General features: G+C 48.2%; 1 protein-coding gene across 3 annotated transcripts in view; it reads right to left on the reverse strand.

The window, feature by feature from the left end:
- prkcq (protein kinase C, theta) overlaps positions 1 to 26,939 on the reverse strand; it is a 142,488-nt gene that overhangs the window by 58,399 nt on the left and 57,150 nt on the right. For all 3 annotated transcript variants that reach the window (XM_070897119.1, XM_070897118.1, XM_070897120.1), the window contains 2 exons: positions 13,584 to 13,783; positions 3,957 to 4,017 (listed from right to left, as the gene is read on the reverse strand). In XM_070897119.1, the coding sequence (XP_070753220.1) occupies positions 3,957 to 4,017; positions 13,584 to 13,783 (261 nt within the window). The remainder of the gene's footprint in view (positions 1 to 3,956; positions 4,018 to 13,583; positions 13,784 to 26,939) is intronic.

A 26,939-nucleotide genomic window follows, 5' to 3' on the forward strand; every position in this document is an offset into this window, starting at 1 on the left:
TGTCAGCCTAGAGTTTTGTGCTCCTGGAGTGGGAATTGAACCCACAACCTCCTGGCTCAGAAGCGAGTGTGTGACCCACTGAGATGCTGGCTGAGATATAACTAAGGGTGTGCAGCATGCCGTATAATGAAGAGAGTAATAAATAGCAAATAAGTCACTTCTGCATTGAGTGACAGAAACTGAATTTATTTATTTTTTGCCCTCTCTGTGTGCGGTAGTTTTCTTTTCACTCACAGGAAGGAATGCAGCCGTGTGCGATAAACGTACTTTCCCCTTCGGTGGTGGGGGCTTGACTGGCGTCTATTCTGCGTACTTCGCAGCATCTAATGCCTTTCATCGCTACAACTATTTAAAATAAACTATAAACCGTGCCCCCCATTAAAAGGGGCACTAGAACCGACAAAGTTAACAAATGAAACTTTAGACATTTTACAATCAAATTAAAATTTGGTTGCCGGGGGCGATGATGCGCTCCAGTCCCCCCGACGCCCACCTCTCACGGAAGGCCGCGAGCGTACCGGTGGACACCGCGTGCTCCATCTCCAGGGACACCCTGGCGTGAACGTAATCGCGGAAGAGAGGCAGGCAGCCGGGCCTGAACGACCCCCTCGACTGCCCGCTGCCTGGACCGGTTGATGGCCCCCTTGGCCAGGCCCAGGAGCAGGCCCACGAGGAGGCCTTCTGACCTGCCCGCTCCCCTCCGCACAGGGTGCCCAAAGATCAGGAGTGTGGGACTGAAGTGCAACCACAATTTGAGGAGCAGTCCCTTCAAATATTGGAAGAGGGGCTGCAACCTCACACACGCTACATAAACATGGAACACGGACTCTTCCAGACCACAGAGATTGCTGGCAGCCTGGGAGTCTGTGAACCAACTTAAAAACCAATTGCAAGGGACTCAGCTGAATTCCTCTGCCCCCAGCGTTAAACTCATTATCAGCATTACAAAGAGGCTCGTGACTTGAGGTAACAATTAGCGACTGGCTGAGTTATTCAGCTCGCTTGACCTACATTACTGTTTGCTTGTTAAGCCGTGATTTACCAATCTGGTGGGGTGATTGGTGTGTAAATGCAGCCAGGGTAAGAGTTGGCCATCGTTCGCTGCTTGGGTCAATCGTTCTATTTTCTTAACCCACTTTTACCTTCAGCGGTGCTGCAGTTTGGAAATGTGGGTAAGTACCGCCCGTGCATTGGCTCCCTGTGTCTACTTCGCCACAACCGGCTCGACTTCCTGATAGTGAACCCATGGCAACGTTGCTCTGTGTCAGCCGTGGCTCAGTGGGTAGCACTCTCTCTCTTGCCTCTGAGTTGGAAGGTTGTGGGTTCAAGTCCCAGGAATTGGCCGGAACAATGGAAGCCCCCAAGCAGTATCACATTAGCTGCCTGGGATTGGCTAGGTCATCCCATTCCTCTTGTGTTGTTAAGGCCGGAGGTCAGGTTAAACCGATTAACAGTTAGACCATCAAGATGGCTATTATGCCAAGTCTGGAGGTTTGGTAAGGTTGGCTTCAATATACATCCTGGACATGCTGGGAGGTTTTTGAACACGTTGACAGATGACAAAAGAGATATACAAAGGACAGGTCACAGCCTTTTTGGTAGAGAGAGCTCATGGGACGTTGGGGATTCCAACACCAATGGAGACCGAGTTTGATCGCCTTGGGTCTGCGGGACACTGGGTTGTCTGAGTTTATTGTACAACCGCAATAGTTATTATACTATTGAAGTCTGAGCAATAAACTGGCATTTGGACAGTACACTCGAGCCTGAATCACGAGGAATCATTTACTTGAGTTTAAAAGATTTCCATACAGGTGCCAAGTAGAAATGAGACGACCTTCTCACAGGAAGGTAAGTTAGCCAGCTCCCCAGCCTACGTGCACAGCTCCTGGGTCGTTCTCAGTTGATACAGACGAGTTGGAAATTGAGTTATTTTGAGATTGGCACCTTTTCTGAGCAGTCGCTGCATGTTTGAGAACCTCTCAATTATCTTACTGTTGCACCAACAACTTGCATTTATATAGCGCCTTTAACATAGTAAAACATTCCAAGGAGCTTCACAGGAGTGTTATCAGAACAAAATTTGACACCGAGCCACATAAGGAGATATTGGGACAGGTGACCAAAAGCTTGGTTTTAAGGAGCGTCTTAAAGGAGGAAAGAGAGACAGAGAGGTTTAGGGAGGGTGTTCCAGAGCTTGGGGCCCAGGCAACAGAAGGCACGGCCACCGATGGTGGAGCGATTATAATCAGGGATGCTCAAGAGGGCAGAATTAGAGGAGCGCAGACATCGCGGGGGGTTGTGGGGTTGGAGGAGATTACAGAGATAGGGAGGGGGGGGGGTGGCGGGGGCGTGAGGCCATGGAGGGATTTGAAAACAAGAATGAAAATTTTGAAATCAAGGCGTTGCTTAACCGGAAGCCAATGTAGGTCAGCGAGCGCAGGGGTGATGGGTGAGCGGGACTTGGTGCGAGTTAGGACCAATCGTGGTATTGCTTAACCGGGAGCCTTTGTTTATCTTGGTCTCAAACAGGATAAATGAAGGTTCCGTGACAACCCGAAGCTTCAGCCTCTGAAGCTCTAGCTAACTTAGCTACACCTTGTACTACCCGAGGGCTCAACCTTTCAGTTGGTGAGTACCTAAGGCCTGAATGCAGGTACAAAGCCTGTCCATTTATTAACGTAGTTATGGCACGCAGGGGATATGGTTAAGTTGATAAACATAGTAAATAATAAAAAGGGGGGGGGCAAGGAACTAACAGATCCTTCAATGAATCAAAATATAATTTCAAGGGCAAAACATGCTGGGGAACATTACCCCAGAGCTGAATTCCAGCATGAGTTTTTATAAATTTGACCTAATAGTAAAATCAATAATAATAAAATTTAGAGCGAAAATTGAAATCACTGAAATCTCCCGTTGTTTCAGGACATTAAATTTTACCGTAGTCCTCAAATAACTATCACGAATTATATGATCAGCTGCTTCAACAAAAACGAAATACTGCGGACGCTGGAATCTGAAATAAAAACAGAGAAGGCTGGGAATCTCAGCGGGTCAGGCAGCATCTGTGGAGAGAGAAACAGAGTTAATGTTTCGGGTCGATGATCCTTCGTTAGAACTGGGAAAAGTTAAAGATGGAACAGGTTTTAAGCAAGTGCAGGGGGCCGGGAAAGGGGGAGGGAAGGGGATGAAATAATGAGAGGGAAGGTCTGTGATTGGGTGGAAGAAAGGGGAGAGTAAGAGACAAAAGGGATGATGGTGTGGGGCGAAAGGAGATGGTAATGGGACAAGTAAAGGAACAAAAGATGTGTCTAGAGAGGGTGCGAATGAAGGTGGCAGAATCCTTAACAGCTGCTGTGTGAAAGAGAAAAAAAACAGAAAAAAAAGTCACTGTTGTAATGAAGTTGAATGATCAGCCATGATCATATTGAATGGTGGTGCAGGCTTGAAGGACCGAATGGCCTACTCCTGCACCTATTTTCTATGTTTCTATGTTTCTAAAATAGGGGCAGAGATTATAGTTTGAAATTGCTAAACTCGATGTTGAGCCCAGAAGGCTGTAAAGTGCCTAAACGAAAGGTGAGGTGCTGTTCCTCGAGCTTGCGTTGAGCTTTATTACGACAGTGACCACACTCCAAAAATACTTCATTGGCTGTAAAGCGCGTTGAGACGTCCGGTGGTCGTGAAAGGCGCTACTTAAACGCGGCACTTTCTTTTTTCTTTTTTCATTGGAACAGCGTAAGAGGCCGAGGACGGAGAGGTCAGAGTGGGAGTGGAGAGGGGAATGAAAGTGATCAGGCGGCTGGAAGCCCGGGGTCACGCGTACGGACTGAACGGAGGTGTTCTGCAAAGCGGTCGCCCAGTCTGCGTTTGGTCTCGCCAGTGTATCAGAGACCGCACCGTGAGCAGCGAGTGCAGTATACTAAATCGAGAGTAGCAGATCATCTACTTACCGCTTTGTTCCAGAAAGTACTTCACGTTCATTAGCATTCGGCCTTGAGGCTTTAAATCTAGCTGTTTTTAAGAGAAATGGAAGAATGAACAGGAGGAGGGAAAAAAAAAGAGACGATTAAAGGACTAAAATATTAAGAGCTTGTCGCATACTTCTGCGGATTTTAGCATGTCAAAGCTGCGTGTGGGCGTAGGGAAAGAGAGAACAAAGATGAATTCTCAGCCGTTAAAATCTCCATTAACTGTCTTCTTCCCAGCAAACATTTGTTCTGATTAGAAAAAAAGAGGAATAGGCGGCTGAGAAATTCGTCTGGGTCGTCGGTGCAGAGCGAGCGCTATTGGACCGCCCGCTACGCACAGTGACTGATATTCAGTTCCTTTGACTGTGAGGGGCACTGCGTACAACATAGGGACAGGAGGAGGCCATTCAGCCCCTCGAGCCTGTTCGCCATTCAATTAGGCCATGGCTGATCGGCGACCTAGCTCCATATACCCGCCTTTGCCCCATATCCCTTCATACCTTTGGTTAGCAAAAATCTATCAATCTCCGATTTAAAATTAACAATTGATCTAGCATCAATTGCCATTTGCGGAAAAGAGTTCCAAACTTCTACCACCCTTTGGGTCCAAAATTCCACATTGTTGTTTTTTGGCGGCCATTTTTTTCGTCCGAAATAATGTCAAAATAAAAAGTCTGAAGTTTCGCCAAAATTAGTTTTCATTTTGGCGCAGCGCAGGTACACATCTGGTTGTGAGAGTGGGGCTAATTTTTTGCGGCGAAAAAGTGAGGCCCGTTCTGTGCATGCCCAAGCATTTAGGTTTTCAGGGTAACGCGAAGTGGGAGGGAACGAGCTGTTTCTCGCTCCGGTTCCCGGGCGTGGGAGGAAGCGAATCCGGGCCGAGGGCTGCTTTTATATGATTGTGTAAAGGGAGCTTCACTCTGTAGCTAACCCGTGCTGTACCTGCCCTGGGAGTGTTTTGATGCTGAAACGTGAACTCCCCGTCCGAGCCGCCAGACTCTGCCGACGGCTTGCAAATGGCCCACCGCGGCCGCCCCTATAACTAGCCAAATGGCCCACCGCGGCCGCCCCTATAACTAGCCAAATGGCCCACCGCGGCCGCCCCTATAACTAGCCAAATGGCCCACCGCGGCCGCCCCTATAACTAGCCAAATGGCCCACCGCGGCCGCCCCTATAACTAGCCAAATGGCCCACCGCGGCCGCCCCTATAACTAGCCAAATGGCCCACCGCGGCCGCCCCTATAACTAGCCAAATGGCCCACCGCGGCCGCCCCTATAACTAGCCAAATGGCCCACCATGGCCGCCCCTATCCCTGGCCAAATGGCCCACCATGATCGACCCTATCCCTGGCCAAATGGCCCACCATAGTCGCCCCTATCCCTGGCCAAATGGCCCATCGTGGCAGCCCCTATCCCTGGCCAAATGGCCCACCGCTGCAGCCCCTATCCCTGGCCAAATGGCCCACCGCTGCAGCCCCTATCCCTGGCCAAATGGTCCACCGCGGCAGCCCCGATAACTGGCCAAATGGTTCACCGCGGCAACCCCTATCCCTGGCCAAATGGCCCACCGCTGCAGCCCCTATCCTTGGCCAAATGGCCCACCGTGGCAGCCCCTATCCCTGGCCAAATGGCCCACCATAACTACCCCAATCACTGGCCAAATGGCCCACCGTGGCAGCCCCTATCCCTGGCCAAATGGCCCACCATAACTACCCCAATCACTGGCCAAATGGCCCACCATGGTCACCCCTATCCCTGGCCAAATGGCCCACCATAACTACCCCAATCCCTGGCCAAATGGCCCACCACGGCAGCCCCTATCCCTGGCCAAATGGCCCACCATGGTCGCCCCTATCCCTAGCCAAATGGCCCCACCGAATGTTTTATCACAGTAAATATTAAGTCCTAAAAATAAAATAATTTTCTTTTATAATGAAATAATTCAAAGATTGCATCACTACATTTAATAGGGAAGTAATAAATACAGACCAACACAACAAATCAATCCCAAGCCCCCGTTAACGCTGATTTCGATTGACTAGGTAAGGTTATAAAAAATGGTCCTTAGCGCTGTCCTTAAAAAAATCCTTATTGGCGAAACTCGCAAAAAACGGGCAAAAATGGCGTTATGGGTGGGTTTGACCCCGAGTGATGTCAGAAAAATGATACTTTAAAAAACTGGCCGTTATCTGTTAATGACGGCGTTATACCATTGGCAAAACTTGCAAAATTAAGTTATCTCCAAAAAATTGGAGCTAAATGGTGGTGAATTTTGGGCCCTTAGTGTGTAGAAGTGTTTCCTAATTTCATTCCTGAAAGGTCTGGCTCTAATTTTTAGACTGTGCCCCCTAGCCCTAGACTCCCCAACCAGCGGGAATAGTTTCTCTCTCTCTACCCTATCTGTTCCCCTTAATATCCTGAAAACTTCAATCAGGTCACTGCGTAACCTTCTAAATTCTAGGGAATACAGCCCTAGTTTGTGTAATCTCTCCTTGTAACTTAACCCTTGAAGTCCGGGTATCATTCTGGTAAACCCACACTGCACTCCCTCCAAGGCCAATATATCCTCCCTAAGGTGTGGGGCCCGGAACTGCTCACAGTGTTCCAGGTGTGGTCTAACCAGGGCTTTGTATAGCTGCAGTATAACCCCAACCCCCTTGTATTCTGGTTCTCTAGATATGAAGGCCGGCATTCCATTAGCCTTTTTTTTGATTATAACGGGCGGTTGATTTGTTACCTCCTGTTCTGCTTCAGTGCCCGAGAGTAATTTCTCGCCCAACATTGTCTTTTAATGATTTACAGGAGCTTGTCTCTCTGGCACCGTACCCTGCATGTTGTCTTATAAACAGACCTGCACAATTTAGGAACCGATGGCAGTAAAATCGCTAAAAAGCCCTGCAGCAACTAAAAGTTTACTTCAAAGTTTGAAAGGCCAACGCGCTCGCTGTTAGAATGCAGCAGGTAATGAGAATACGCACAATGGACTTTTGACAATTGAAGAGATATTGTGTATGCTCTTCCCGAGTTTTAACTTCCAGGTATTAATTTCAGGAAGCGGTTACCAAACAAAGAGTAAGGGCCTCCAGCACTCCCCCCGCATCCCACCCACACACACCGCGAACGTAGGGAAATGCGTTGGAACCGAAAGCAGTGGATAAACATCCTTTTTAAGTCTCGTTAAAGCTGTAGCCTCGCCTGCGTTCTACACCTGTAATGCGCGCACTGTGAGTATGCTCACAGGTTGGTAGAGCTGTTGAGCCCACAGTGTTTCCATTGTGTAGTGGTTATCATGTTCGCCTAACACGCAAGCGGTCCCCGGTTCACAGCTGGGCGGAAACATTATAGGCCTCCTCGTAGGACTGCCAAGGGGGCCATCCGCCGGTCCAGGCAGCGGGCGGTCGAGGGGCTCGTTCAGCCTGACTGCCTGCCTCTCTACCGCGGTTACATCCGAGCCAGGGTGTCCCTGGAGAGGCTGTCCACCGGTACGCTCGCGGCCTTCCGCGAGAGGTGAGCGCCGGAGCGACTGGAGTGCATTATCATCCCCGGCAACCAAATTTTAATTTGATTTTAAATGTCTAAAGTTTAATTTGTTTACTGTGCCGGTTTTAGTGCCCCCCAACCCCCCCGCCCCCCCCTTTTAGCCAGGGGGCACTTGTATAATTTGTGTTTTTAGTGCCCTAAAAAAAAACAAGGGGGCACTTGTTTGAAAGTCTTTGGTGTGTCCCCACCCCCCACTTTAATTGATTTAATTGTTTTCTACAAAAATAGTTGTAGAGCTGTTGAATTGGGAGTGGCTTTGCCAGCCTCGTGATGTTCACAAGACTCAATAAAACCCCAGCCAGTTGGGTTCGGGGCATCCACGATGAGGCAGGTGGTTGTGAGCCTGGTGGATGAACTGGTAAAGTGTAGTGCGATTGTTAAACATTTTGCTAATAAACCAACTAGTTCTTAATCGCAACATGTTGCTATGAATTCTTAAGCAAAGAACCCATGAAGCAAATACATTACAATACCTGTCTCCCGGGTTCTCATGAATTCCGGCATAGGCACGATGGGCCGAATGGCCTCCTTCTGTGTTGTATCATTCTACATGAATGAGTCCTGGGTTCCTACAAGTTCCAGTGTGAACCCACAAGCTGCTCTACATTTAACTGTTGGCAAAGTGTTTTGGTCAATTTGCATTTTACAGTTTCATTTTAACGTTTAGCATTGGCCCCAGTTCCTCTTCACAAGCGCTATCTGCAGAAGTGCTCAGTATCACGCCAGAAGCAGCCGGTGGCATGGGATCTCATGGACCTTAACCAATGCACTGCTATCAGGACACATGCAATGGGTGTTGTTTCATTAGATGCTCTAATAATGACTACATGAGACAATGTGTTGTACTTGAACTGTAGTGACCTTAGTCCTTTATCAGTTAACTCCAGAGTGAGGATCACACCTGGTGGCCTGCCTTTTATACTAGGCCAGTCACACCTGTACAGGTAACCTACAAGTCTCCCACTGCTGTGCCCTCTGGTGGCACACCTTGTGATAGTACCAACAGTAGCCATGTAGGATACATGACAATGGGCTTTAATCAGCTGTATCTTTCCTTCCCTTTGACTTGAGATAGATTTTCCATTACAGTTGTAATCTGTTTGGTTCATGGGTTCTTTGCTTAAGAATTCATAGCAGCACATTGTTATTAAGAACTAGTTGGTTTATTAACAAAGGTTTAACAATCGCACTACACATTACCAATTCATCCACCGGGCACACAACCACCTGCCTCATCGTAGATCCCCCAAACCCAACTGGCTGGGGTTTTATTGAGTCTTGTGAATATCACGTGACTGGCTAAGCCACTCGCAACTCAATAGCTCTACAACTATTTTACGTAAACTTTAAATCAAGTGTCCCCTTGTTAAAGGAGCACTAGAACCCACAAATTAACAAATTAACAAATTAAACTTTTGGAAAAACTAGGGCCAAATTAAAATTTGGTTGCCGGGGGTGATGATGCAGTCCAGTCCCTCCGGCGCCCATCTCTCACGGAAGGCCGCCAGCATACCGGTGGACACTGCGTGCTCCATCTCCAGGGACTCCCTGGATCGGATGTAGCCACGGAAGAGAGGCAGGCAGTCGGGCTGAACGACCCCCTCGACTGCCCTCTGCCTGGACCGGTTAATGGCCACCTTGGCCATGCCCAGGAGCAGTCCCATGAGGAGGACCTCCAACCTGCCCGCCAACAGCTCTACAACTATTTTGCTGTATCTGTAAAACAATAAAACGTTAAATCAAGTGCCCCCTGGCTAAAAGGGGGGTCACTAAAACCGACAAACTTAAACAAATTAAACTTTAGCTATTACGTGGTTCAAATTAAAATTTGGTTGCCGGGGGTGATGATGCACTCCATTCCCTCCGGCGCCCACCTCTCGTAGAAGGCCGTGAGCGTACCGGTGGACATCGCGTGCTCTATCTCCAGGGACACCCTGGCTCGGATGTAACCGCGGAAGAGAGGCAGGCAGTCAGGCTGAACGACCCCCTCGACCGCCCGCTGCCTGGACCGGCCTTTGCCCCCCCTTGGCCGTGCCCAGGAGCAGTCCTACGAGGAGGCCCTCGGACCTACCCGCTCCCCTCCGCACAGGGTGCCCAAAGATCAGGAGTGTGGGACTGAAGTGCAACCAGAAATTGAGGAGCAGCCCCTTCAGATATTGGAAGAGGGGCAGCAACCTCGCACACTCTACATACACATGGAACACGGACTCCCCCAGACCGCAGAAATTACAGGCGGCCTGGGAGCCCGTGAACCGACTTAAAAACTTATTGCACGGGTCTGCTCCGTGCAACACCCTCCAGGCCAAGTCCCCAATAAATAGAGGGGAGGACTCCTGCATAGAGTGCACTCCATTGGGGACCCCCGCCTCCTCTGGACGGCAAGATGGTGCACCTTGGCGTGTCCGGACGGCAGACGAGGATGGCAAAGTGGAGAGTGTGCAAGAGAAGCCCGTACAGGAATCCCCTCCCTCCGCGCAGAACTGAAAGGCACGGAGGGGATTTCCAACAGGTGTATCCATTACAATAGTGTACTGCTCTGTCTAGCAAGAAGCAAATCAACTCCTGGAAATTACCGTTTTCCCGGAGATCCTGCCGAATTAAACCGCAGGAGCTGATTTTAATTTTTCTAATCGGTTTCTCAGCTGTAGCCAGTCAGATTGAGAGGCGGGTAGGCAGACAGGGAGCGAAGCGGAGATGAATCGGACATCGTGGGGGGTGCGGGGGGGGAGGGAGGGAGTTGGAAATCGGGGGTCCGATCATGCAGGGGGGAGTCGGCCGATCGAGGGGCAGTTTACCAGGTACTTTGTTGGGCTGGGGGAAGCACTCCTACTCCTTCTGGCCCACAAGCCTTTCATAGGATTACATCGAATATACAGCACAGAAACAGGCCATTCGGCCCAACCAGTCCATGCCGGCGTTTATGCTCCACTCGAGCCTCCTCCCGTCTTTCCCCATCTAACTCTATCAGCATAACCCTCTATTCCCTTCTCCCCCATATGCTTGTCCAGCCTCCCCTTAAATGCATCGATACTATTCGCCTCAACCACTCCCTGTGGCAGCGAGTTCCACATTCTCATCGCTCTCTGGGTAAAGAAGTTTCTTCTGAATTCCCCATTGGATTTCTTGGCGACTATCTTATATTGATGGTCTCTAGTTATGCTCTTCCCCACTCGTATAAAGTGTGGATGGCAGGACTGTGAACCTGTGGAATTCACTACCACAGAAAGTTGTTGAGGCCAGTGGGAACATTCTCTCTGTATCTATATCAAAACATTTCATAATTTTAAAGACCTCTATTAGGTCATCCCTCAGCCTTGTTTTTTCAAGGGAAGAGAGACCCAGCCTGTTCATCCTTTCCTGATAGGTATACCCTCTGGTATCATCCTTGTATATCTTCTCTGCACCCTCTCCAATGCCTCTATATCTTTTTTATAATATGGCGACCAGAACTGTGCACAGTGCTCCAAGTGTGGTCTAACCCAGGTATATGGAGACCAGAACTGTGTGCAGTGCTCCGAGTGTGGTCTAACACAGGTATATGGAGACCAGAACTGTGTGCAGTGCTCCGAGTGTGGTCTAACCAAGGTATATGGAGACCAGAACTGTGTGCAGTGCTCCGAGTGTGGTCTAACCAAGGTATATGGAGACCAGAACTGTGTGCAGTGCTCCGAGTGTGGTCTAACCCAGGTACATGGAGACCAGAACTGTGTGTAGTGCTCAGAGTGTGGTCTAACCCAGGTATATGGAGACCAGAACTGTGCACAGTGCTCCAAGTGTGGTCTAACCCAGGTACATGGAGACCAGAACTGTGCGCAGTGCTCCGAGTGTGGTCTAACCCAGGTATATGGAGACCAGAACTGTGCGCAGTGCTCCGAGTGTGGTCTAACCCAGGTATATGGAGACCAGAACTGTGCGCAGTGCTCCGAGTGTGGTCTAACTCAGGTATATGGAGACCAGAACTGTGCGCAGTGCTCGTGTGTGGTCTAACCCAGGTATATGGAGACCAGAACTGTGTGCAGTGCTCCGAGTGTGGTCTAACCAAGGTTTATGGAGACCAGAACTGTGCGCAGTGCTCCGAGTGTGGTCTAACCCAGGTATATGGAGACCAGAACTGTGTGTAGTGCTCCGCGTGTGGTCTAACCCAGGTACATGGAGACCAGAACTGTGTGCAGTGCTCCAAGTGTGGTCTAACCCAGGTATATGGAGACCAGAACTGTGCACAGTGCTCCAAGTGTGGTCTAACCCAGGTATATGGAGACCAGAACTGTGCGCAGTGCTCCGAGTGTGGTCTAACCCAGGTATATGGAGATCAGAACTGTGCGCAGTGCTCTGAGTGTGGTCTAACCCAGGTATATGGAGACCAGAACTGTGCGCAGTGCTCCGAGTGTGGTCTAACCAAGGTATATGGAGACCAGAACTGTGTGCAGTGCTCCGAGTGTGGTCTAACCAAGGTATATGGAGACCAGAACTGTGTGCAGTGCTCCGAGTGTGGTCTAACCAAGGTATATGGAGACCAGAACTGTGCGCAATGCTCCGAGTGTGGTCTAACCCAGGTATATGGAGACCAGAACTGTGTGCAGTGCTCCGAGTGTGGTCTAACCAAGGTATATGGAGACCAGAACTGTGTGCAGTGCTCCGAGTGTGGTCTAACCCAGGTTCGATACAGGTGCTGTGCTGGAAAAGCACTCGCCCGATGGATCCCGCACTTCTCACGTCCCTTAAATGCCAACCGAAGTTAAACATTGAGGCAAGTAGTCTCTTCAAAATATTTTTAAGGATGGACCCGCCCCCAGAGAACAGATTAGTCTCCCGCCCCCAACCCGCTCCCGTTAAAAACCGCAAGTGGGTGTGTTTCCAATTTTTCTTTTTCAGCCCCCCAACAACCTCCCCTCCCCAGCTGCCCCCCACCCAACCTGGGGGGCTGGAATTACCCCCCATAGAATCTCTTCCAAATAAATCAAGTTCCCATTGTCATAATTAAAATCTTCACTCCCACTGTAAATATTTACTTTCTGCGACACAAATCTATTATCAGCTAAGAACATCGAGACGGAAAAAGATAAAGCAGTTTAAGCGTTAATATACTTTCTCTGTGAAAGTTATCTTGGGTTTACTGATTTCCACATGCAGTTCCACTGTATTCTGATAGTAAATTAAACTATGGTAATAACAGGACTGAATTCTTGAGTTAACAGAATATTTTTTACGATTCTAGTTTATTCAATCCAGTGAATAAACTTTCAGCTTCTTTAACCATGTGTTTTACTCTTTTGCTCCCGCTCACCCATCACCGCCCCCGTGCTTGTTGACCTACATTGGCTCCCGGTCCGGCAACACCTGGATTTCAAAATTTGCAACCTTGTTTTCAAATCCCTCCATGGCCTCGCCCCTCCCTATCTCTGTAGCCCCCTCCAGCCCCACAACCCGCCGAGATCTCTGCCCTCCTCCAATGCATGCAGTGAGAACATTGTTGATTGCAATTTCTATCTTTACATGTCTTCTCCTCATCCTGCTCTCAAACTTGCACACAATGGGTTGAGATTTAAACTTTTAGTCTCTGTCCATGTACCTGCACTCAGAGTATACCGACAAGAGTTTTAATACACTTAATTTGATTGCATTAGATTAGATTGCTTTTAATAAAAACTCACTGGTCCATTTGACCCTTCCCTCCTGCACACCATCTCAACTGTTTTCCCATTTCAGTGTTTAACATCCATCCAAACAGACAGATAGTATTATGTCTTTAATACTCTTATGAATGACTCCACGAGACCTAGTATTGTACTTGAGCTGTTGTGACCTTCGTCCCATTTATTGTAACTCCAGAGTGAGGCACAAGCATAGTGGGCAGCCTTTTATACTGGGCCCTGCACACCTGTGCAGGTGACCCTCAGGTCTCCCACCGCAGTGCCCTCTGGTGGCACACCTTATGTGACTATACAATTAGTATACATGGTCTACATACATGACAGATAGCACCTCGTTTTACTGCCTCGTCTGAAACGTTGATCCACTGCCACTAGAATAAGGACAAAGTGCCAAGAAATTATGCATTCAAATATTACCCAGATGTCTGCTTTTCCTTGATTGCGTTTGCATTTCTCTGCCAGCAAATTCAGTTCCACCGTGGTCTCGGAGATCAACTCCACGCTTTTGTCCTTGATGACGATGTGCATGACTCGGCCCTTGTTGATGTGTGCATCGAAGGTGCTGTTCCAGGGCGGGTACATGGTGGGTTTCTTTTGCATGAAGATCTGCCCTTTCTCTGTCGAGGTATTCATACACGTTAGGAGTGAGTGAGGCATCAGACACACAGTGAGTCAATAAGGGTGAGTGTCTCTCCAGTAACAGATTACACATAGAATAACGGATAAATGTTCATAACTATCTTTCTTCAACAACAACGTGTATTTATATAGCGCCTTTAATGTAGAGAAACGTCACAAGGCGTTTCACAGGAGTGTTATGAGATAGAAATTTGACACCGAGCCGCATAAGTAGAAATTAGTGCAGGTGACCAAAGAGGTAGGTTTTAAGGAGCGTCTTGAAGGAAGAAAGAGAGGTGGAGAGGTTTAGGGAGGGAGTTCCAGAGCTTGGGGCCCAGGCAGCTGAAGGCACGGCCACCAATAGTGGAGCGATTATAATCAGGGATGCTCAAGAGGGCAGAATTAGAGGAGCGCAGACATCTCGGGAGGGGGAGGTTGTGGGGCTGGAGCAGATTGCAGAAATAGGGAGGGACGAGGTCATGGAGGGATTTGAAAATAAGGATGAGAATTTTGAAATCAAGGCGTTGTTTAACCGGAAGCCAATGTAGGTCAGCGAGCACAATGGTGGTGGGTGAGTGGTACTTGGTACGAGTTAGGACACGGGCAGCTGAGTTTTGGATCACCTCTAGTGTACGTAGGGTAGAATGTGGGAGGCCAACCAGGAGTGCATTGGAATAGTCAAGTCTAGAGGTAATAAAGGCATGGATGAGGGCTTCAGCAGTAGATGAGCTGAGGCAGGGTCAGACACGGGCGATGTTACGGAGGTGGAAATAGGCGGTCTGAGTTATGTTGCGGATGTGTGGTTAAAAGCTCATTTCAGGGTCAAATATGGCACCAAGGTTGTGAACAGTCTGGTTCAGCCTCAGACAGAAGTTTCATTTTATAAGGGTACTTTTTTCCCTTTTTCTACTATTTTATCCCTTCCTTTTGCGGCCAAGAAGGCCTGGTCCCCAATTGCCACCAACAGCACCTCCAACTAGGAACCACCTCGGCCATGATACTTCCCTCTGAATTTTACTGGGAGACAATGCAGCTCCTGATTGGCTCATCCCCATCTGACACAGTTTCAATTACAAACTGGTGATAATCTGCTCTTGTGTGCGCACTTTGTTTGGATGATGTGAAGACCCTTCCATTTGTTTCCCTCCACATTACAGGCTACACACCTTCCTCACCTCAGAGAGTTGGTCATTTACACGTCTTTGTCTGACACCAATATTGTTCGTCAATTGACCAGTGGCAGCCTGGTGAGGTCTGATCCCCCAATGTTCCCTGGACTATACGCGAGGGTACACCTATCAGGAAAGGATGAACAGGCTGGGTCTCTTGGAAAGAGAAGGCTGAGGGGTGACCTAACAAAGGTCTTTAAAATTGAAAGGTTTTGATAGAGTGAATACAGGGAGAATGTTTCCACTTGTGGGGAAGAGCATAACTAGAGGCCATCAATATAAGATAGTCACCAAGAAATCCAACAGGGAATTCAGAAGAAACTTCTTTACCCAGAGAGCGGTGAGAATGTGGAACTTGCTGCCACAGGGAGTGGTTGAGGCGAATAGTATCGATGCATTTAATGGGAGGCTGTACAAGCCAATGGGGGAGAAGGGAATAGAGGGTTATGCTGATAGAGTTAGATGGGGAAAGACGGGAGGAGGCTCGAGTGGAGCATAAACGCCGGCATGGACTGGTTGGGCCGAATGGCCTGTTTCTGTGCCGTATATCCGAGGTAATCCTATACGGAAACGGGACGAGGCTAGGCACCTCCAAACAGCAATTTGATTGAGAACTAGAAAACTTCAGAGTGCTGGAGGGGGAATTAACCTCGTATCCTCTCAATGTGGCATCAAATATCGATCTTCTGATGTCCTGTATCTCTCTACAGATCAGTGCTACACCGTGCTATATATTAACATGCAGCCTAAAGCTACCATGAAGTGGGATAATAATGTCCGATTACTTAACCTATTCATCTGAAATTGCCATCAATTTTAGTGGAGCAATTAAAAGAAAATCTTGCATTTCTATTGCGCCTTTCACAACCTCAGGACGTACCAAAGCACTTTTATAGCCAATGAAGTATGTTTTGGGGTATAGTCACTGTTGGAATGTAGGAAACGCAGCAGCCAATTTGCGCACAGCAAGCTCCCACAAACAGCAATGTGATAATGACCAGATAATCTGTTTTAGTGATGTTGATTGAGAGATAAATATTAGCCAGGACACCCAGGGATAACTCCCCTGCTCTTCTTTGAAATCATGTAATGGGACCTTTTACATCTACCTGAGAGAGCAGACAGGGCCTAGGTTTAATATCTCATCTGAAAGACAGCACCTCTGACAGTGCAGCACTCCCTCAGCACTGCACTGGGAGTGTCAGCCTGGATTTTTTGTGCTCAGTTACCTGGAGTGGGACTTGAACCCGCGACCTTCTGTCATCAGAGGCGAGAGTGCTGCCCACTGAGCCACAACTGACACTTAACTGCATTCACTTAACTTAACTAATCAATGAACTCTTTCGCTAAATAAGCAGAAGAGGAATTTCACTCAAACATGGTAAGCGTTCATACGCTGACATCCCCCAGTGCAATCATGGTGATCTAGTAATGTATTTTGGACTAGAGAGAAACTTTAGTTCATCCACCTGCCCCATCCAATTATCTCGTTTATGACAGAATATACAGCTGCCATTCGAACTTGGAGATCACTCGCTGATATTAATTCTCAGAGAGAATTGTTTCAAAGTTATATTGAACTTTTCTTCTGTCTTTGGCTCGTCTCTGTGCTGTCAAGGTGAGAGTCAGCCGTGAGGGGTGCCGATAATATACCGATATTCACCCAGTGAGGATCAATGAATTATTACTGCCGGCTTACCGAGAAATCACCTGCAGTGGATTACTGGGAAGTGTTTATGTCCTGCACACAAACAGCTTGCTGTTTCAGCAAACGCCTTGTTCTAACCACAAGGAGAAATGCAGAATCCACACAGACAGCTGCTGCGAGTTTGCGTTAGAAGGAAGAACAGCTCTGGCAGTTGACAGCTAGAATAACCACTTTCGTTTCCCCGCCACATAAGAGGAGTTGTTGCTGTCACTTTGATCACACATCCAATAACTCACTCCAGAAACCCGAGCGCCTGGAGCTGCATTCTTCGAAAATGTTGGTGGCAGGAATGGGCAGAAGTACCATTTATGGCACCAAACGGAATAGCACAATGGGGACAAATGTCACCATTCAATTCCTCGAAAAGCAGCTCAGAAAATTGAGGAAGTTGATATTGGCTGATTGTAAAAGTGTCGTATTTTATTAAAGGAAGTGCTAAAGTGTGATCTTGGGCTAGTCTGTAAACTAAAATTGTTAAGAGTTTTTTTGAGGCTGTAACTAGTAGAATAGATAAGGAGGGACCAGTGGATGTGGTGTATTTGGATTTTCAGAAGGCATTCGATAAGATGCCACACAAGGGGTTATTGAACAAAATTAGGGCTCGTGGGATTGGGGGTAATATACTGGCATGGATTGAGGATTGGTTAACGGACAGAAAACAGAGAGTAGGAATAAATGAGTCATTTTTGGGTTGGCAGGCTGTAACTAGTGGGGTGCCGCTAGGATCGGTGCTGGGGCCTCGGATATTCATAATCCATGTCAATGATTTGGATGAGGGGACCAAATGTAATATATCCAAGTTTGCTGATGATACAAAGCTAGGTGGGAATGTAAGTTGTGCGGAGGATGCAATGAGGCTTCAAGGGGATATAGACAGGTTCAGTGAGTGGGCAAGAACATGGCAAATGGAATATAATGTGGAGAAATGTGAGTATTTCACTTTGGTAGGAAAAATAGAAAAGCAGAGCATTTTTTAAATGATAAGAGATTGGGAAATGTTGGTGTTCAGAGGGACCTGGGGGTCCTTGTACACCAATCACTGAAAGTTAACCTGCAGGTACAGCAAGTGATTGAGAAAAAAAATTGGTTGTCGCCTTTATTGGAAGAGGATTTGAGTATCAGAGTAAAGGCGTCTTACTGCAATTATATAGGGCCCTGGTGAGACCACACCTGAAGTATTGTGTACAGTTTTGGTCTCCTTACCTAAGAAAATATATACTTGCCATTAAGAGAGTGCAACAAAGGTTCACTGGACCGATTCCTGGGATGGGGGGATTGACCTATGAGGAGAGATTGAGCAGACTAGGCCTATATTCTCCAGAGTTTAGAAGAATGAGAGGGGATCTCATTGAAACATACAAAATCCTTACAGGGCTTGACAAGGTAGATTCAAGTCCGATGTTTCCTCTGGCTGGGGAGTCTAGAACCAGGGGTCACAGTGTCAGAATAAGGGGTCGGCCATTTAGGACTGAGGTGAGGAGAAACTTCTTCACTCAGAGGGTGGTGAATCTTTGGAATTCTGTATCCCAGGGGGCTGTGGAGGCTCGGTCACTGAGTATATTGCCTCAGTTCATCTGCTGCTGAAACCCTCATCCATGCCTTTGTTACCTCTAGACTTGACTATTCCAATGCACTCCTGGCTGGCATCCCACATTCTACCTGACATAAACTAGAGGTGATCCAAAACTCGGCTGCCCATGTCCTAACTCGCACCAGTCCCGCTCACCCACCACCCCTGTGCTCGCTGACCTACATTAGCTTCCAGTTAAGCAACGCCTTGATTTCAAAATTCTCATCCTTATTTTCAAATCCCTCCATGGCCCTCGCCCCTCCCTATCTCTGTAATCTCCTCCAGCCCCACAATCCCCTGAGATGTCTGCGTTCCTCTAATTCTCCTGATCATCCCTGATTATAATCGCTCAAGTATTGGTGGCCGTGCCTTCTGATGCCTGGGCCCCAAGTTCTGGAACTCCCTCCCTAAACCTCTCTACCTCTCTTTCCTTCTTCAAGATGCTCCTTAAAACATTCCTCTTTGACCAAGCTTTGGGTCACCTGCGCTAATTTCTACTAATGCGGCTCGGTGTCAAATTTTTATTGCATAATACTCCTGTGAAGCGCTTTGGGATGTTTATATAGTGTTAAAGGCGCTATATAAATACAAGTTGTTGTTGTTGTGATATTCCAGCCAGAGATCGAGAGCTTTTGTGATATTAATGTAATCAAGGGATATGGGGATCGGGCGGGAAAGTGGAGCTGAGGTCGAAGATCAGCCAGGATCTTATTGAATGGTGGTGCAGGCTCGAGGGGCCGAATAGCCGACTCCTGCTCCTAACTCTTATGTACTTATATTTTAATCGTGACATGGTTATTGATGGTCTCCTGTGTGAGCTATGTTAACTGTGCCTCAGAGGGCAGCACTCTTATCTGTGAGTCAGGAGGTTGTGGGTTCAAGTCCCACTCCAGAGACTTGAGCACAAAAGTCCAGACTGACACTCCCAGTGCAGTGCTGAGGGAGTGCTGCACTGTCAGGAGGTGCTGTCTTTCAGATGAGACGTTAAACCGAGACCCTGTCTGCGTTCTGAGGTGGGCAAAATCCTGTGGCATGATTTTAAAGAAGAGCAAGGCAATTATCCCCAGTATCCTGGGCAATATTAATCTCTCAAGCAACATCCTGAAAACAGAATATCTGGTCATTATTGCATTGCTGTTTCTGGGAGCTTGCTGTGCGCAAACTGGCTGCTGTGTTTCCTGCATTACAACAGTGACTACACTTCAAAAGTGCTTCATTGGCTGTAAAGTGCCTTGGGACGTCCGGTGGTCGTGAAAGGCGCTACATAAGTGCAAGTCTTTCTTTTCCTTTTTAAAAAGAAAAAGGAGAATTAGCCAGGTGTCTCCGAGTGGAAAGTGTGTGTGTGTGTGTGCGTGCGTTCGGGTGTTGGGGAGGATAATACAGAGCTTGGTTGTGGTGCCTGGTATGGTTGATTAGACCGCTGACATTCATTGGTTCCCAGTTGAAGAATGGCCTCCTGGGTGATGGAGCAAAAGGCAGGCAGTGCCCGGAGCAGTTGACCCTGCACGAGTTGCCACCTTGAGAGGAAACACGGATACAATCGGAGATGGGAAGATTGAAGTGGGCAGGTAGGGTGGCACGACACACTGTGCGCGGTGACATGGAGCGGGGAAAGACACGTTTGGATCTCCGCACCACTGAGTTCATCCACAATGCTGCTCCGTGGCCTGGCACTCGGATGCCCGCTTGCCGATTCGGCTGAAGGTTCCTCCGCGATCGCGGCGCTCCTCCAACTCTGGCCTCTTGCGCATTCCTGATTTCAATCGCACCACCATCGGTGGCTGTGCCTTCAGCCGCTTAGGTCCCAAGCTCTGAAACTCCCTCCCTAAACCTCTCCGCCTCTCTAGCCCTCTTTTGGTCACCTGTCTTAATATCGCCTTATGTGGCTCGGTGCAAAGTTTTGTCTCATTACGCTTCTGTGAAGCATCTTGAAAGAAAGAAAAGAAAGACTTGCATTTATATAGCGCCTTTCACGACCACCGGACGTCTCAAAGCGCTTTACAGCCAATGGGACGTTTTACTACATTAAAGACGCTATATTAAAAAAACTGCATAAGAAGAGACTAGAAGAATGAATCAGGCTCTGTGTCGCGGCTATTTATAAAGACAGGCCGGAGATGGTGAAATACTCACATGCCTTTTCTTTGCGATGTAGGAGAGGATGTGGTCTGTGGAGGGCAGGCCAGGGCTAAATATAGGACTGCTGTCCTTTTCCAAATCCAAGAGCAGACATTGCGAGGATAGCGGAGTGGGGCATGGCAGTGCTTACCCGATAGGAATGTGTCTTCAGGAGACCGTCACTGATCCTTGCAATGCAGCTGCCTAACACACGTTAATTTCAGCAGCTTATTTTACCAGGATTTAGGCACCTCCCCTCCCGCTGGCTCGCATTTACTTGGTGTTTTGAATGAATGCGTTCCTGCATTCGTATAACATTTCCTTGCCTGCTTTTGAAAGGCAGCCCACTTAAACATTAACAAATGGATTACAATAGCACAATGAAAAAAAAGACTTGCGTTTATATAGTGCCTTTCAGAACCACCCAGCGTCCCAAAGCACTTTTCAGTCAAAGTACTTTTTGAAGTGTAGTCGCTGTTGTAATGTGGGAAACACGGCAGCCAATTTGCGCACAGCCAGCTCCCACACACAGCAGTCATCCTCGTTCGAGGGACCGCCTATGATGATGATGATGATGATGAATGATCAGAGAATCTGTTTTTAGTGATGTTGATTGAGGGATAAATATTGGCCCCAGGACACCGGGGATAACTCCCCTGCTCTTCTTCGAAATAGTACCATGGGATCTTTTACATCCACCTGAGAGAGCAGACGGGGACCTCGGTTTAACGTCTCATCCAAAAGACGGCACCTCCGACAGTGCAGCGCTCCCTCAGCGCTGCACTGGGAGTGCCAGCCTAGATTTTTGCACTTAAGGGCCTGGAGTGTGACCTGAACCCACAACCTTCAGGCTCAGAGGTGAGTGTGCTACCCACTGAGCCACAGCTGACACCAAGCATCATGCAACACATTAACTTCAACCCTTCAGTCTCCCAAGAGAACGTTTTCTCCTCTTCCCCCAAAAAGGAGGCAACCTTCCAAAATATGAAACCTTTCAACTTCGGTCAACCATGTTCAATAAAATATGTTTGTTTTTAAATTAGAAGCTTCAGCAAAATTTAAATTTGTTTCAAATGGATTAAAATGTTCTCCATCAGACCAAGATAGGATGTATTGCTTTAGTGATTTAATCTCTCCTGCCTTCCAGCCTATCACAGACCTTCCCTTTTGTTCTTTCTTCCCGCCCCCTTTCCCTGCCTCTGTACTTGCTTAAAACCTGTCCCATCTCTAACTTTTTCCCATCGACCTGAAACGTGAACTCTGTTTCTCGCTCCACAGACCGGCTGAGTGTTTCCAGCATTTTCTGGTTATATTTCAGTATAGGATGCAGCTATTTTCACTGGGCTTGACCCACGATGGAAATGAAGCACTGTGTCGGTTTAACATGTCCATCCTGAGGCTAAGCTGTATTTTAAAAATTGTTGGCGTTGCCTGTTGACCATCCCTAATTGCCCCTTGGGAAGGTGGTGGTGAGCTGCCATTTCAGAGGGCAGTTAAGAGTCGATCACATTGCTGTGGGGTCTGGAGTCACTTATCAGCCAGACCGGGTAAGGGCGGCAGATTTCCTTCCCTAAAGGACATTAGTGAACCGGATGGGTTTTTCTGACAATCCGGTAGTTTCATGGTCACTATTACTGATACTAGCTTTTTATTCTTGAAGTATTTAACTGAATTTAGGTTCCACAGCTGCCCTGGTGGGATTTGAGCTCATGTCTCTGGATCATTCATCCCGACCTCGGGATTACTAGTCCAGCAACATAACCACGATGCTCCCGTACCCTGTACTAGCTAAAAATAAAAATAAACGACTCAGCTCAGTGAAGGAAGAAAGCTGCCTTTATGTCATTATGTAATTTCTATAAAAACCCGTGTAAAACTGGAGCGCATGCTCCAGAAGCAGGCTTTTGCTGCCCAGTTTATTAAAAATAAACTTGCAGCCCACTGAAAGTGGGAGAGTCCAGTCAGAGACATGTCCCTCCGACAACTGGCTCTAAATAGCGGAGATGCAGACTGGGTGAATACTGTAGGGTGGATACTGCCAAGTCTCAGCAACGAGCGAGCTTAATGGGCCAAATTGCCTCATCGCATTTACTGCAATTTCCCTTTCTTATTTTATGTTTCCCCAATGACATGCTCCTATTTTCAGTAACCATTAATGCCAAAATCTTTGAGATAATCATCAATGGCATCTTATCCATTTTTGAAAAGTACAATCTCTCACCTGAACATCTCAACTAAGAATGTTTTAAGAATATAAGAAATAGGAGCAGGAGTCGGCCATTTGGCCCCTCGAGCCTGCTCCGCCATTCAATAAGATCATGGCTGATCTGATCATGGGCTCAGCTCCACTTTCCCACCCTCTCCCCATAACCCTTTACTCCCTTATCACTCAAAAATCTGTCTATCTCCGCCTTAAATATATTCAATAACCTCCACAACTCTCTGGGACAGAGAATTCCACAGATTTACAACCCTCCGAGAGAAGAAATTCCTCCTCATCTCAGTTTTAAATGGGCGGCCCCTTATTCTAAAACAATGTCCATGAGTTTTAGTTTCCCCTATGAGTGGAAATATCATCTCTGCATCCACCTTGGCGAGCCCCCTCATTATCTTATGTTTCAATAAGATCACCTCTCATTCTCTGAACTCCAATGTGTTTAGGCCCAACCTCCTCAATCTATCCTCATAAGTCAAACCCCCTCATCTCTGGAATCAACCTAGTGAACCTTCTCTGAATAGCCTCCAATGCAAGTATACCCTTTCGTAAATACATTTGTGGTGATAAATGCTAATATTAGAGTACAGGTTGAACCTCCCTTATCCAGAACTCCCTTATCCGGAACCACCCCTCGTTCAGAACCATTCCCGGCCACCGGGTGGCGCATGCACAGAACTCCAACATGAACAAATTGAAGTCCTTCCTCGCTGCCGACTCCCGCAATCGCTGGCCTGACCCCGCGATCCACCGCCCCCAACGCCCACCCCCCCCCCCACTCCTCCTCATGATCTCTCTGCTGCACTCCCAGCCCCAAGCCAAACAGCCCTGATATCCCCTTGCTCAGTACCTGTACCACCCAATTCAACGTGACCACTCCTCATCCGGAAAAGTCCCTTATCCAGAACAGGCCAGGTCCCGAGGGTGCCAGATAAGGGAGGGTCAACCTATTCTTTATCAGGCTCTGAGTGATTGTGAAGGCTTCCAAAAACAAATCTGTCACTGAGCAAATGACGGACTCAAATGAATTGCCCTGGCCGTTAGACCCTACTCCTGGAAATACACAACAACAACTAGTATTTCTATAGCGCCTTTCATGACCACCAGATGCCCCAAAGCACTTTACAGCCAATGAAGTACTTTTATGAAGTGTAGTCACTGTTGTAATATGGGAAACGCAGCATCCAATTTGCGCACAGCAAGCTCCCACAAACAGCAATGTGATAATGACCAGATAATCTGTTTTAGTGATGTTGATTGAGGGATAAATCTTGGCCCCAGGACATGGGGGATAACTCCCCTGCACTTCGTCAAAATAGCGCCATTGATCCTTTACCTGAGAGAGCAGACGGGGCCTCGGTTTAACATCCCATCTGAACAACGGCACCTCTGACAGTGCAGCACTCCCTCAGCACTGCACTGGGAGTGTCGGCCTAGATTTTTGTGCTTAAGTCCTTGGAGTAGGACTCGAATCCACAACCTCCTGACTCAGGGGCGAGAGTGCTGCCCACTGAGCCGCAGCTGACACACATCGGGCGCTAATTGCAATTTTGAGGTGCAAGTGTCCACTGTGCACTCTTTGCTCATTTGTACCAGGCACGGAGCAGCCTCACCAACAACCCTTACAGGGACCAACATTTATTTTTAAGCTTTTATTTGTGTGGGGCCAGGAGGAGCAGGAGTGGTCCTCTTGGACCCCCAAAAAAAACTCTGGCCCGCTGCCGGCCTGTGCGATGGCGCCCCCCCCAGGATCGTGCCCACCCCCCCACGCCACCGGCTAGGTGTTGGCCAATCTCCCACCAAACGCCAACTGGCCAACGGTACCAGGGCACCCGCAGCTCGCCAGCAGCATACAACAACAACAACTTTGTGAACCTGTGGAATTCTCTACCACAGAAAGTTGTTGAGGCCAATTCACTAAATATATTCAAAAAGGAGTTATTTGTAGTCCTTACTACTAGGGGGATCAAGGGGTATGGCGAGAAAGCAGGAATGGGGTACTGAGGTTGCATGTTCAGCCATGAACTCATTGAATGGCGGTGCAGGCTCGAAGGGCCGAATGGCCTGCTCCTGCACCTATTTTCTATGTTTCTATGTATTTCTAACTTGTATTTATATAGCGCCCTTAACGTCCCATGGCGCTTCACAGCAGTGTTATACGACAAAACCGATAAATTTGACACCAAGCCACATAAGGAGCAATCGCGGCAGATGACCAAAAGCTGGGTCAAAGAGGTGGGTTTTAAGGAGCATCCTGAAGGAGGAAAGAGAGGTAGAGAGGCCGAGAGGTTTGGGGAGGGAGTTCCAGAACTTGGGGCCCAGGCAACAGAAGGCACGGCCACCGATGGTCAAATTTCTTCTCAATTTCCCTCTAATCCTTCGACCAGTTACTTTAAATCTATGGCCTCTTGGTTTTGACCTTTCTGCTAAGGGAAATAAGTCATTCCTATCCACTCTATCCAGGCCCCTCATCATTTTAGATGATGTCCTCCTCGGGGGTAGAGGTTGCAGGGGAGAGATTGGCTGTTGAAGTTATCTTGCTGCGTTTCTCAATGCATCCTGTCGATAGGACTGGAGCCTCGGAGCGTGTGTGGCAGAGGGCTGGAAATTAAGATCAGTGGCGAGGCGCCAATGAAGCAAACTATATTGTCTTTAGTAAGACAGAAGCTGTATATTGCAGCACTCAAAATAACAATTACACACTGACAAAATCTCTGCCTAAGTAATGGTATTAACTTTCACTTTGAAGCTTTGTTTATACATCTCCTTCCATTGGATGGACATTTTACTAAATAAACAGACATTGGAATTATACGTTGTTGAAGAAACAGGCCATTCAAGATGCTGGGGTAAAGATGCAGGCTGCATGTGTGTGAAATGAGAAAGTTCAACGGGATCAGAACTGTGGTATGACATAGTCACAGGACCTCAAATAAAATCAACCGACTCTTTTTACACATCTAACGCCTTATTTGCTTCACACATCCTTCACGACCAAGTTGGCCAGCCAAAGCATTCCTCCTCTTCGTCCATTGACAGTGCTGGAGAATATTGTAAACCATTGCCGCCTGCGCTATTTGCCTGCAGTAACAGGTTGAGATACTTGGCGAGTATTACAACAACAACAACAACAACAACAACAACAACTTGTAGTGCCAGCTGTGGCTCAGTGGGCAGCACTCTCTCTCGCCTCTGAGTCAGAAGGTTGTGGGTTCAAGTCCCACTCCAGAGACTTGAGCACAAAAATCTAGGCTGACACTCCAGTGCAGTGCTGAGGGAGCACTGCACTGTCGGAGGGGCAGTCCTGAGGGAGCATCACACTGTCAGAGGGGCAGTACTGAGGGAATGCTGCAGTGTCGGAGGGGCAGTACTGAGGGAGCGCCGCACTGTCAGAGGGGCAGTACTGAGGGAGCGCCGCACTGTCGGAGGGGCAGTACTGAGGGAGCGCTGCACTGTTGGAGGGGCAGTACTGAGGGAGTGCTGTACTGTCGGAGGGGCAGTGCTGAGGGAGTGCTGCACTGTCGGAGGGGCAGTACTGAGGGAGTGCTGTACTGTCGGAGGGGCAGTACTGAGGGAGTGCTGTGCTGTCGGAGGGGCAGTGCTGAGGGAGTGCTGCACTGTCGAAGGGGCAGTACTGAGGGAGTGCTGTACTGTCGGAGGGGCAGTGCTGAGGGAATGCTGTACTGTCGGAGGGGCAGCGCTGAGGGAGTGCTGCACTGTTGGACGGACAGTGCTGAGGGAGTGCTGCACTGTCGAAGGGGCAGTACTGAGGGAGTGCTGCGGATGAGACGTTAAACCGAGGCCCTGTCTGCCCATCTCAGCTGGACATAAAAGATCCCACGGCACTAGTTGGAAGAAGCGCAGGGGAGTTATCCCCGATGTCCTGGACAATATTTATCCCTCAATCAATGTTGGTAATGCTAGGAATTAGAAAAACATTAGTCAAGACATGGTGTGAATGGCAGGATAATGACCAACTGCCCTTAGAGACCAGGAGAAAAAAAGAAAGATACAGGCTCTGGGGGTGGGGGAAGGGAGCCAATGATTGGCAGGGGTTATGGTCTGAAATTGTTGAACTCAATGTTGAGTCCAGAAGGCTGTAAAGTGCATAAACGAAAGATGAGGTGCTGTTCCTCGAGCTTGCGTTGAGCTTCGTTGGAACAGTGTAGGAGGCCGAGGACGGAGAGGTCAGAGTGGGAGTGGAATGGGGAATTAAAGTGACAGGCGACCAGAAGCTCAGGGTCACACTTATGGACTGAACAGAGGTGTTCCGCAAAGCAGTCACCTAATCTACGCTTGGTCTCCCCAATGTAGAGGAGACCACATCGTGAGCAGCGAATACAGTATACTACATTGAAAGAAGTACAAGTAAATC

This window comes from Pristiophorus japonicus, chromosome 13, assembly GCF_044704955.1.
Source record: "Pristiophorus japonicus isolate sPriJap1 chromosome 13, sPriJap1.hap1, whole genome shotgun sequence".
Classification (NCBI taxonomy): Eukaryota; Metazoa; Chordata; class Chondrichthyes; family Pristiophoridae; genus Pristiophorus; species Pristiophorus japonicus.